Source organism: Diabrotica virgifera, chromosome 4 (assembly GCF_917563875.1).
Source record: "Diabrotica virgifera virgifera chromosome 4, PGI_DIABVI_V3a".
Taxonomy (NCBI): Eukaryota; Metazoa; Arthropoda; class Insecta; order Coleoptera; family Chrysomelidae; genus Diabrotica; species Diabrotica virgifera.
This window is the reverse complement of record NC_065446.1, coordinates 136,121,494-136,135,049: the sequence shown is the minus strand read 5'-3', so window position 1 is coordinate 136,135,049 and position 13,556 is coordinate 136,121,494. Positions and strand designations below refer to the sequence as shown.

The 13,556-nt window shown below is 33.4% G+C and overlaps 1 protein-coding gene across 1 annotated transcript in view; it reads left to right on the top strand.

The window, feature by feature from the left end:
• Nucleotides 1-13,556, top strand: part of LOC114328433 (zinc finger protein OZF-like) — a 72,453-nt gene that overhangs the window by 47,845 nt on the left and 11,052 nt on the right. Inside the window, exon 6 of the mRNA XM_028277283.2 lies at nt 10,541-10,673. Coding sequence (XP_028133084.1) covers nt 10,541-10,673 — 133 coding nt within the window. The remainder of the gene's footprint in view (nt 1-10,540; nt 10,674-13,556) is intronic.

Here is a 13,556-nt window from a genome sequence, read left to right as displayed (position 1 = left end):
GTGAGAGTACTTCCTAAAGATTAGGCAACCAGTATTACAGTAGCATCCGTTTTAAATTGAATTTAGCTTTATATTTTGATAAACTCCATTAATGTTGAAACTAATTATCAATAATTAAAAGCACGAAAGTTAACAAAAACTGTTAAAATTTGTAAATATTGGTAGATCTGTAGAGGTGGGAACGAATAATTTTAAAAGTTACAAAATAACTACAATAAGAATTGATATAATTAATTATTAAAAATAGAATAATAATTTTTTTTAATTACTCAAAATACACAGAAATTGCTACACTGTGAGAAACGGCAATTTTTAAAGGGTCGACCTGGATACCAGTTTCTATCGCGGTGTAATCAAAATGTATGATTCCGATGACCCAACTACAGCAGATGAATCAGGAAAAAGAAAAGCTACAGATGTCTTGGATGCTTTTCAACAATCTAAAAAAACCACCAGATCTCCAAAGAAAGATGACGGTTCCAACAAAGAAATGCTAACGCAAATTATGTCTATGTTAAAAAATCTTAAAGAGGACACAGAAGAAATAAGAAAACAACAAAAAGAACAAGATAAGAAAATGAAGGAGATTTCCGAGGAACTAAAAGAACTCAAAAAAGAACAGATTGAAAATAAAAACGAAATATCAGTAATGAAGAATAATAATGAAAAAATGTTAAAAGAAATTAATAATTTGCAGAAAGAAATAATGAGTTGCAACGAGAGAATTCAATACCTTGAAAGCGACAAAAGAAGGAAAAATATAGTTATACAAGGCATCCCGATAACTACAAATAATCCAAAGGTATGAAGAGATTCAGTAAAAAATTTTATCGACAAGGAAATTGGTATAGAAGTAAAAATAAATGAAGCAAGGAAATTGGGAGATAAAATATACTTAGTCGAACTGGATAGCAAATACGAAAAGATGGAAATAATGAAAAACATATATAAACTCAAAGAACTGCCGAACCGCATATACATAAATGATGATCTAACAAAACGTGAAAGAGAAATACAATCCAAAATTAGAGCAACTGCTAAAGAAGAGAAGGCCAAAGGGAAAATTGCTAAGGTGGGATATCAAAAGTTAATTTTGGATAATAAAGTATGGAAATGGAACAGAGAAAGAGAAAAGTTGGAAAGAGTAAATTATAACCGCTCAAAAAACTAATAAGCAATAACGGACAGAACAATACTATAAAGACGACACGGCAAAGAAAAAGGAGACAAGAGGGAAAAGACGAAACAAAAAAGAAAACAATAAAATCAAACGAAGTAATACGTATGGCGACATGGAATATAAGAGGAAGTCACAAAGAAGGAAAATTAAAACAAATGGTACTTGAACTTAAGAGATACAGTTTTCAGATCGTCGCATTACAAGAAACAAAGCAATTAGGGCAATACAGTCAGGAAATAGAAGATTACTTATTCTTTAATAGTGGAGGGCAAAATAGAATGCTGGGTACAGGCTTTTTAATACATAAAAACTTTAGAGCATCAATTGTAGAATTCAGAGCAATATCCGATAGACTTAGTGTTCTTAGAGTAAAGGGAAAATTCCAAAAAATTTCATTTGTAAATATTCATGCACCTTCAGAAGAAAAAGAAATAGAGGTAAAGGAAGAGTTTTATAACCTACTGGACCAAGTATATGAAAGCATCCCCAAATATGATCTCAAAATAGTCCTTGGAGATACCAATGCCAAAATAGGTAGAGAGGACATATTTAAGCCTACTATAGGAAAATACAGCTTGCATCCAACAACGAATCAAAATGGACATATGCTCATCGACTTTGCAAGAGAAAAAAACCTTTTAATAAAAAGTACCTACTTCCAGAGAAAGGAAATACACAAGGGTACTTGGAGATCGCCGGACGGTCAAACGGTAAACCAAATAGACCATGTTTTAATAGAGAAGGATGTAGAAAAAAGCATAATGCATATACGTACATATAGAGGGCCAGATATAGATTCAGACCACTTTTTAGTGGGAATAAAAATGAACCAAATAATACCTATAAATAGAAACAGAAACAGAGAAAAACGCATGATGAACAAGCTAGTCAGGTTACAAACAGAAGAAGAAAAAAAGGTATACCAGTTGACACTTAACAAGAAACTGGAACTTATTACAGAAAATGACAATGTAGAACAAACATGGGACTTAATTAAAAATACTTTAAAAGCCGTAGCAAACTACAAAGGTTGCAGGGTATACAAGGAGCTACAAACGAAAAAATTCCCAACGATTAGACCCAGGCCTAGCATGCCAATTAATCATGCACAACATGTCCAAGCAGGAGTTACCTACGCCCAAATCGTTAATAACTCACAACAAATTACGAATAGTAATACAAACCAAACAGAAGTAATTACTACCAATACTCCCGCCTCAAATGACATGGCTGAACTAAAGAATATGTTAAAAGTCCTGATGGAACAAATGGGTACACTGTTAAACCTTCTCACCACCGTCGTCACTAAATTAACAAAATGATCAAATTCTTGAAAATAGCTATTTGGAATGCCAACGGGCTAACAAATCATGCTCAAGAAGTTAAAGCTTTTATACTAATACACAACATCGACATAATGTTAATATCTGAAACACACTTTACAAATAGAAGCTATCTGAGAATTCCCAACTATGCAATATATAACACCAAACATCCAGATGGCACTGCACATGGAGGAACTGCAATCATAATTAAGTCATCTATAAAACACCACGAGTTAAATAAGTTTAAAAGAGACTATATACAAGCAACAAGTATTAGCATAGAAGACTGGAACGGTCCTTTAACAGTAACTGCAATATATAGTCCACCACGACATACTATAGCCAAAAATCAATACCAAGAATTCTTCAACACACTTGGAAACAGGTTTCTAGCAGGCGGCGATTATAACGCAAAACACACTCACTGGGGATCCAGGCTAATAACTCCGAAAGGTAGGCAATTATACATGGCAATGGAAACCAACAACCTTAAATACATATCTACTGGCGAACCCACATACTGGCCCACAGACACAAACAAAATTCCAGATTTGGTTGATTTCTGTGTGACTAAAGGAATACCACTTGAATCCCAGACAGCACAATCTTGTTTCGATCTTTCATCCGACCACTCTCCTGTCTTGGTCATGATATCTACGAATATCCTCGAAACACAACCTCCACCATATCTAAGTAGTAAATATACCAATTGGATTAAATTCCGGGCTATCCTTGATGAGAGACTGGACCTAAACATCCCACTAAAATCGGATGGCGAAATTGACGAAGCAGTAAATCAATTAAGTAGGATAATTCAGGAAGCTGGCTGGCAGTCAACACCTAAACAACCAAGAACAATCATACACAAAGATTTACCCAACGAAATAAAAGAAAAAATCGCAGAAAAAAGAAGACTAAGGAAAGTATGGCAAAGAACCCGTGCACCCCAGGATAAAAATAGATTAAACCAAGCTACAGCGCGACTAAAAACTTTGTTAAACAACAATAAAAACAACGACATAAAACGATATCTACAAAATCTATCTGCTACGGAAACCTCCGAATACTCGCTATGGAAGGCAACACGAAAGATTAACAGACCACAACTCTCTAATCCGCCTATCCGGGCCAGTAACGGACGATGGGCTAAAAGTAACAACGAAAAAGCTACAGTCTTTGCCAAATACCTGGAGGAAGTGTTCCAACCACATGCCCAAAACAACAACTCTGATGCAGAAGATAATATTCAATTGTATTTAGAATATCCATACCAACTAGAAGCACCGTTGGAGAAATTCACAGCCAAACAAGTTTTCAACAAAATCCAAACAGATATGAATCCGAAAAAGTCCCCAGGGTTCGACTTAATCACTGCAAGAATTTTAAAAGAACTTCCCAAGAAAGGCGTGCAATATTTGACACAGATTTTTAACGCAATCTTAAGAACTGGTTACTATCCCCTTTTGTGGAAAGTGGCACAAATCATCTTAATACCCAAACCAGGCAAGCCTGTAGAAGAAGTTAAGTCCTATAGACCTATCAGTCTACTTTCAGTGATGTCAAAGGTTTTTGAAAAACTCTTACTAGACAGATTACAGCCAATCCTCGTGGAAAAGCAGCTAATACCCAACCACCAGTTTGGATTTAGACAACAACATGCTACCACCGAGCAAATTCATCGAGTCTGCAATTCCATAAACAAAGCCTTAGAAGAGAAGCAATACTGCTCTGCAGCCTTTTTGGATGTCTCGCAGGCTTTTGATAAAGTCTGGCACACTGGCTTCCTATACAAAATAAGAAAAGTCCTTCCTCTCAACTACTTTCTAATCCTCAAGTCCTATCTCTCCGACCGCCATTTCCTTGTAAAAGTTAAAGATCAGTGCACTAACTTATATCCAATCAACGCTGGAGTACCTCAGGGTAGTGTCCTTGGACCAGTTCTCTACCTACTCTACACAGCAGATCTTCCTACAAGCCAAAACATCATCACAGCCACATATGCAGATGACACAGCAATCATTGCAGCTCACTCAAACCCTTACATCGCCTCGCAATTGCTCCAGACAAATCTCGACAGTATAAATATCTGGTTACAAACATGGCGAATTAAAGTAAACGAAAGCAAGTCAGTACATATAACGTTCACTAATCGAAAAGATACGTGCCCAACCGTCTCAATAAATAATCAAGTACTACAACAAAAGAATGACGTAAAATACCTAGGTATGCACTTGGACCGCAGATTAACGTGGAAGAAACACATATTCACGAAAAGAAAACAGTTGGGTCTGAAACTCAATAAAATGTACTGGCTGATAGGAAAAAGGTCACAACTGAGTTTGTACAATAAAATTTTAGTATACAAGGCAGTGATTAAGCCAATATGGAGCTATGGTATCCAACTGTGGGGATCTGCGTCGAGATCCAATATCGACATCCTGGAGAGATTCCAATCGAAAACCTTGCGCATTATCACAAATGCACCGTGGTACATGCCCAATGAACACATCAATCGTGATCTCCAAATGAAGACTGTCAAAGAAGAAATTGCCAGTTACGCCCAAAAATACGACATCCGACTACAAAACCACCCCAACAGGCTAGCGAAGAACCTAATGAGACCCCAGGCAAACAGAAGGCTAAAGCGCCACACTCCAAGCGATCTACGAACAAGATTTTAAATTTTAAATTTTCAAAAATATTTTATTTATTATAGAGTTTTATTTATAGGGTTTTATTTATTAGTCACAAATAATTTTGTTAAGTACTAAAATTATGATTTTATAGGTTATTGTCACTGGACAGTCTCCTGCAAGTCTCTTTTAATTGTTAAACAATTTACTTATTGTAATCATTATTACAGATTGTAAATAAATGGGATGTTAAAAAAAAAAAGCCGTAGCAGATGATACTGACAAGTCAATCAAGAAACAACAAAAGGCATGGTTCGACGATGAATGCAAACTAGAAATAGAGAAACGGAACAAGCTACGATTAGAAAGTCTAAGACTGAAATCAAAAACAGCGGAAACACTTTACATAGAGCAAAGAAGAAAAACCAGCGCAATTTTAAGAAATAAAAAGAGAAAATTTTACGAAGATAAGTTGAAAGACATTGAAGAGAATTACAAAAATAATCTTATTAGAAATTTATATCAAGGCATTAAAAATCAAAAAAGAGAATATAAACCACAGCCCATTTATTACAAAGATAAAGAAGGAAAAATGATATTTGATGACCAAGAAATATTAAAACGATGGAAACAATATTTTGATGAATTGTTAAACGGGGAGTACACAAATAATCACAATGAAGAAGACACAGATGATGGAAATGAAGAACACATAAATCACGGAAATGAAGGATACACAGACGAAATAATGAATATGCAAAGAGACAGTACGGAAGATATAGCACCATCCCTAAATGAAGTTGAAATTATTATTAAGAATCTAAAAAACTATAAATGTCCTGGAAGTGATTCTATAACAGCGGAAATGTTAAAATATGGAGGAGCGCAGCTGACAGACAAAATACACAAATTACTAAAAAACATATGGGAAAAGGAAGAACTACCAATGGAGTGGAAGCAAGCAGTGATATGTCCTCTTTATAAAAAGGGGGACAAAGCAGAATGTCAAAATTATAGGGGCGTGGCACTATTAAATGTAATATATAAGATATTAGCAGTACACATCAAAAACAAGCTAGCAAGAAGTCTTAACAATAGCATAGGTGAATACCAGTGTGGCTTTAGAAAAGGAAGAAGTACTATAGACAACATCTTTACTTTAAGAGAAATACAAGCTGAGAGCTATGAATATAATAAACCAACAATGGCACTCTTCTTAGATTTTAAGCAAGCTTTTGATAGAATAAAAAGAAAAGAAATATATAAAGCGTTAAAAAATCTAGAAGTTTCACCAAAAATAATAAGAATAATAAAGCTTACACTTACGAAAACAGAAAATAAAGTAAAAGTAAATAACAAACTAACAGAAAATTTCGAAGTGCAAGAAGGAGTACGACAAGGGGATCCGTTGTCATCACTGCTATTTAATGTAGTATTGGAAATAATAATAAAAGAGGCTAATATTAACAGATCAGGACATATATATCACAAAAAACATCAATGTTTGGCATTCGCGGATGATGTAGTAATTCTATCCAGAAGCAAGGAACAATTAAAAGAGGTAGTAGAACGACTAGAAAAGGCAGCTCGAGAAAAAGGACTTTATATAAATGAAACAAAAACTAAGTATATGGAATGGACCGACAAAAAATTTGAACAAGGGCAATATTTAATGATAACAACGAATGAAGGAACAATGTATAAATTTGAAAAGGTAGACAGATTTGAATATTTAGGGACCTTATTTTCTAGTAAACCAAACATCCGGGATGAAATACACAAAAGACTAATGTCAGGGAATCGTTGCATGTATGCACTCAATAGAATACTCAGAAGCAAAAATATATCCAAAGCAGCTAAATTAAGAACGTATAAAACTGTGATACGACCAATAGTTACGTATGCCTCAGAAACTTGGACTATGACAAAAACCGAGCAATCAATGTTACAAGTAAAAATACTTAGAAGGATATTTGGGGGAAAAATAATCAACAATCAGTGGACACGAAGAACAAACAAGGAATTAGAAGAATTGTATAAGGAGCCTAATATAATTGCAGTTGTAAGATCACAAAGACTTAGATGGTTAGGACATGTCCAAAGAATGGCCCAAGTTAGAATGCCTAAAATCATGTTAAGCGCTACAATAGGTGGTAAAAAGAGAAAAGGAAGACCTAGGACCAGATGGAGCCATGAAGTTAATGATGACCTGAAGTATCTCAATGCAACCAATTGGAAAGAAAAAGCGAAGAACAAGAAAGAATGGAGGAAGATTGTAAACCAAGCCATGAGCCTGCTTGGCTCGAAGTGCTAATGTATATATATATATATATATATATATATATATATATATATATATATATATATATATATATATATATATATATATTCGTGTATTGTCACCGCGAATGCATATGTCTGCAAATTTTCATTCATTTGCATGGAAGAAAAGGTAGTCAAATTAACATCCAAAGATTTGACGCAATCGATTGAACTAAATAAAAGCGTTTAAAAACGAATGTTAAATTTGTTCTACAATTAAACACATTCCAAAATTTTACAAAAATTGAATAGATTTGCCAGAGTATTATTAGTCCAATCGTGAAAGATTTGACCTCTACAAATCATACGAACAAGTTGAATTTTGCTGAGAATACCAGTTTTGGGACTCCAAAAAGATGCAAAAAAAGTTTGCCACTACTACCCCCGGGCTTCCCCCTAAAACCCCATATAAATCATAAAAAATGGCAAATCGCGCAATTTTTATTTATTTAACAGCTTTAAAGAAACTGACTTCATTTACGACCAAACTCAAAAATTGGATACGAAAGCTGATCTTTTCACCTTTAAAACGCATTTTGATTTTTGTTGCTCTGATCAAAAGATATCGAATTTTTACCGTCGAGTTTATACACATTTTATTTAAAAAAAAAAATGATTTTTTCTACGGCCGTGCTAAAAGAGCCACTTTCACGCACGCATTTCGTTTCCGAAAGTTGCACTTTCCCGCACGGCGTGCGTAAAAGTAAATTTTCCCGCACGGCGTGCGGGAAACTAAAATATCTTGTAATATGGAATTATAATATATTATATAACATGCAATAAACTAATATTTAGATATTATTTACTAATTTATTTTAAATGTATCTTATTGTTTCCATGTTTAAATGAAATTAGTGCGGTAATTGGATGATATAAAATTATTTTGACAAAATCTTTAAAAGTCAGATCAGTAGACAATTACAATGGTTTTGAATCGTCGTCATGGAAACCAATATCGTCGTCGTGGTAACCCATTATATTGAAAGCCCATCACTCGACTGCTTGCCTGAACTCCGCTATCGCGTCATTCGGGTCAACGGCAGTCTCGTGCGTAAAAGTATCACTTTCCGCACTAGTTAGGAAAATAACTATAGAGTGAGTAATGATCAACTCGACGCGCGACGGTAAAAATTCGATATTTTTTGATTGGAGTGTCCTATTGACGAAAAACAAAATGCATTTTAAAGGTGAAAAGAGCAGCTTTCATATCCAATTTTTGCATTATATCGCAAATGAAGTCAGTTTCTTTACAGATGTTAAATAAACAAACATTGCGCGATATTTGCCATTTTTTACGATTTATATGGGGATTTTAGGGGGAGTCCCGGGAGTAGTAGTGACAAAATTTTTGAGTATATTTTTCGGGTTTGATATTCTCAGCAAATTTCGGCTTGTTCCTATGATTTTTAGAGGTCAAATCTCTCACGATTGGACTAATAACACTCTGGTAAATGTATTATATTTTTGTAAAAATTTTTAATGTGTTTAACTTGTAGAATAATCTAATATCCATTTTTAATAGAGATTTCAATTCTCTATAAATAGTTTCTTACGACTTTTGACGTAAAATAATTATGGAAGCAGGAGTTCAACAATTTAGAATGTTCCATTGATTTTCCTATGGTCCGTTTGACGATTCACCACCCGGTATAATCACAGTATTCGCAACAGTATTTTTTATAGTCGTGGTGATTTTCGCCATATTTTCTAATTTATTTTTGTTACCTCCAGGTGATCTGTCAGTGGATGTTCTTCCTGTAGGTGTTTTTGTATTCACGGTTTCGCTTTGTGTCTGCTTTCTCCTCTCCTATCCTAAGCTTTCCACAGTATATGTTATATCGTCTATGTTTAGCTTATAATTCAGGGATGTTTTCTGACCCCTTCCTCTTACTCCTTTTAAGTGATGTTAACTATTCTTCTCTGGTCTTGTATATTATGTTCCTTGAGTAATCTTCACTCAAATAAATGTCGGTTTAGACAAGGCGAAAACGGCGGGTTCGTTGGAAAAAATATTCCCATGAGATTTTTTTGCATAATAACATTGGTGAGACATCCGAGAATAAGTTCAAGAAGTCGCCCACGCGAAAAGTGGTCCAAATTTTTTTGAACAATTTTTTTTGTTCAAATTGCAAAAATCAATATTTTCGGTCCGGACTAATTTTGTTTTTAATTTTTTGGACCATTCTGGACAAAAAATATCTCTTATAATTTTTCTCTAAAGTTGATCTTTTTCGAGTTATAAGCAATTTAAAATTGAAAAAAACGAAAAATGGCGATTTTCAAGGCTTAATAACTCGGTTAAAAGTTATTATTATGAAAGTCAGAAAGTGACTAACTCAAAGTTTAAATTATTTTATTACTAAGCTATTATTTTTAAGTAATAATAATGAGCGGTAAGATCGTATTAACGCGGCTGTAAATGTGAGTGCGAAAGAGATGCCATTCCGGCAGTCTAATCGTGCATCTTACTCGCACTCACATTTAAAGCCAGGTCAATACGATCTTACCGCTCATTATTATTACTTAAAAATAATACCTTAGTAATAAAATAATGACAAAAATTTCTTCAGGGTCTTGCAGGGGGGCTTTAAACTTTGATTTAGTTACTTTCTGACTTTCATAATAATAACTTTAACCGAGATATTAAGCCTTGAAAATCGCCATTTTTCGTTTTTTTTTTTAATTTCAAATTGCTTATAACTCGAAAACGATCAACTTTACGAGAAAAATTATGAGAAATGTTTTTTGTCTAGAATAGTCCAAAAAACCGGGCCGAAAATATTGATTGCTGCAAGTTGAACAAAAAAAAATTGTTCCAAAAAATTTGGACCACTTTTCGTGTGGGCGACTTCTTGAACCTTATTCTGGGATGTCTCACGAATGTGATTATGTAAAAAAATTTCATAGGAATATTTTTTCCAACGAACCCGCCGTTTTCGCCTTGTCTAGTTTATTTTATATTGTTTCTTAATGTGTGGCTTAGCTGAGCCAATTATACTCTAGAAAGTTATATACTCGTAAAAAAATTATTACTAAATTTAATATTTGATTATGTGTCAATATACTTGTTTTCTTTTTAGTCATTTATAAGCAAAACTCGACTATTGTCTCATCAAGTTATTCACAGTAAAGAAAAATCACATCAGTGTTCTATTTGTGGAAAAACCTTCAGTAGATCTAGAGACATGCAAGTTCACATACGATCCCACACAGGTAAGTAAAAAAATACTTTAAAATCTTTAAATAATTTCGTCGGCCTAATGTGAAAAATCCAAAATGTAATGTAAGTCCAAAATACCTGATTTTACAGGACATCATTTATAAGTGAGCATAACTCCAATTGTATACAACTAAATATAAGTAAAAATTGCATATGCCCCTGAACAATTTATATTCACGTTTTTAGTAATCAATTTGTTTAAATATCAACCAATATGTTATCTCAATTTAACCTGTACCCTCTAGGTACTCACCCGTTTACAATTAAAAGGCTTTTTATTGTACCGGGTGTCCCAATTAGAATGGCGCTCGGCCATATCTCAGGAACCGTTTATAGTACAGCTTGGGAAAAAAAAATTTATAATAAAAGTTGCCTCGAGAAAAGCCTGGAAATTATTTTTATAATTGTAAGTCCACCGCTAGAGGGCGTAATTGAATATCAAAAATAAAAAAATTGAAATTTTACAAAATTTGCCTAATGAAAGGGCACTGGAAATCCGATTATCGTATTCTTCATAAAATTCTGCGCATATTTTATTTCACCAGTTTAAGTCTACCTGTGCAAATAAGAAGTGGGGGTGAGTGGGAACCTTGTTATGAAAAAATCGCTGTAAGTCCGGTTCTGCTTAATCGATTTTTGCAAACTTGGTGTTGTTGAAAACAGCTCTTTTTCATCAATGTAATAGTTGTTATAATTTGGAAACAGCCTATTACGTAATATGCCGGCTAGGAGGCGCTATTTATTTTCTTTTTAGAAATCTAGTTTCTTTGGAAAATATTAAATACAAGTATGCATTTTTTTCCTGTATTACAAAAATAGACCAAATTAGCAACTGAATACCGAAAACCGCATGTCTGTACCTTTTTTCTATCTCGAGATATCTTAAGAAACGTGTAAATTTTAAACATAACTGTTGCTGTCATATAAGTGGAAATGTATAGAAGCAAGTAGTGTGCTATGAAAAAAACAAAGAAACATTTTCCAGATGTCACCGTATATAATAAATCAAAACAAAATATGAAAAACTCTACTACTGGGGTGACGTCTTTGGGGATATTTCATTGCATATATTCTAGCCGCAACATTTGCATTTCTTATGCATTCAAAGAATGTGGCTATCATGTCAAATGCTTCTTAGTTTGTAAGAATCATCTTGAATTTCACTCTGTATAAATTTTATATAAAATTTAATAGAAACAAACCGCAACAAACCATCAATGAACAAATTTTTATGTTTTACTGATTTGACACATAATTTGACACATGATGACTTTTTGAAGTTAATACTTCTAATAGTTCTATTTTTTCCATAGCACACTACTTGTTTCCACTTTGACTTCCTTAACTTAGTTTACCGGTGACAATAACAGTTATGTATTTATCTTAGTTGGGAATAGGATACTTGATATTAAAATATGATGAAATAAATATTAAAAATTTGTGTAGAAAATCTGACGTTTTTACATCTTCTACGATTCATCGAGAGAAAAGCAAATGCGCGGAGGCAACAATTCATAAAAATTTACATATTAACGCTATTTTTTTGGTATTATTTTAAGTATTAAAATTAGTGTAATATTTAAATAAAAATAAAATTAAACTGTTTAAAATATATTTATTTCGTTAAAATCATAATAATAGAAGTATAACTTCTTACTCGCGTACAAATTATACACTCTTTTTTTGTTATATTTTATAGTGTTATTTGCCTTATTGTTGTTTTGATTCATTATATACGGTGACATCTGGACAATGTTCCTTTGTTTTTTCCATAGCACACTACGTGCTTCTATATATTTCCACTTATATGACAGCGACAGTTATGTTTAAAATTTACACGTTTCTTAAGATATCTCGAGATAGAAAAAAGGTATCGACATGCGGTTTTCGGTATTCTGTTGCTAATTTGGTCTAATTTTGTAATACAGGAAAAAAAATACATACTTGTATTTAATATTTTAAAAAGAAAACTAAATTTCTAAAAAAAAATAAATAGCGCCTTCTAGCTGGCATATTACGTAGTAGGCTGTTTTCAAAATAGTTTTATTATATTGACGAAAAAGAGCTGTTTTCAACAAGACCAAGTTTGTAAAAATCGATTAAGCAGAACCGGACTTACAGCGATTTTTTCATAACAAGGTTCCCACTCACCCCCACCTCTTACTTGCACAGATAGACTTAAACTTGTGAAATAAAATATGCACAGAATTGTATGAAGAATACGATGACTGGATTTCCAGGGCCCTTTCATTAGGCAAATTTTGTAAAATTTCGATTTTTTAATTTTTGATATTCAATTACGCCCTCTAGCGGTGACTTACAATTATGAAAATAATTTCCAGACTTTTCTCGGGACAACTTTTGTTATAAAAATTTTTTTCCCAAAGCTGTAACATAAACGGTTCCTGAGATATGGCCGAGAGCCAGTCTTATTGGGACACCCGGTACAAACATCAGAAAAGCGCCGATACGTTTGAACGGTTTGGCCACTAACAAGAGCGGACTTGTAGGATTTGTGCGGATTTCATATTATGGTTTTCAACATTAATAGGCTTATTCAGATATCATTTTGACAATTTTAGCAAAATCTAGTAAACTATATCAGAAGAAAACAGAGCAGTTCATAGCTTTTGGATAATGCTAACAGATGCCATCATAAGTCTAAAATTGAATATTTTGGACTTATGCATTTTTCATATTAGGCCGACGATTTAGTGATTTCCCCAAAATCGTGGAGAGTTTTTTGGAAGTAAATTTTTTGGCGTTTGAACGGATTTCTCCCATTTTTGAATATATTTAAGGATTCAGTTACTTCAAATTATATATGTACAGTTCAAGTTGATTATCCAGTTGGAGTTGACATTCCTAGTTCGAGT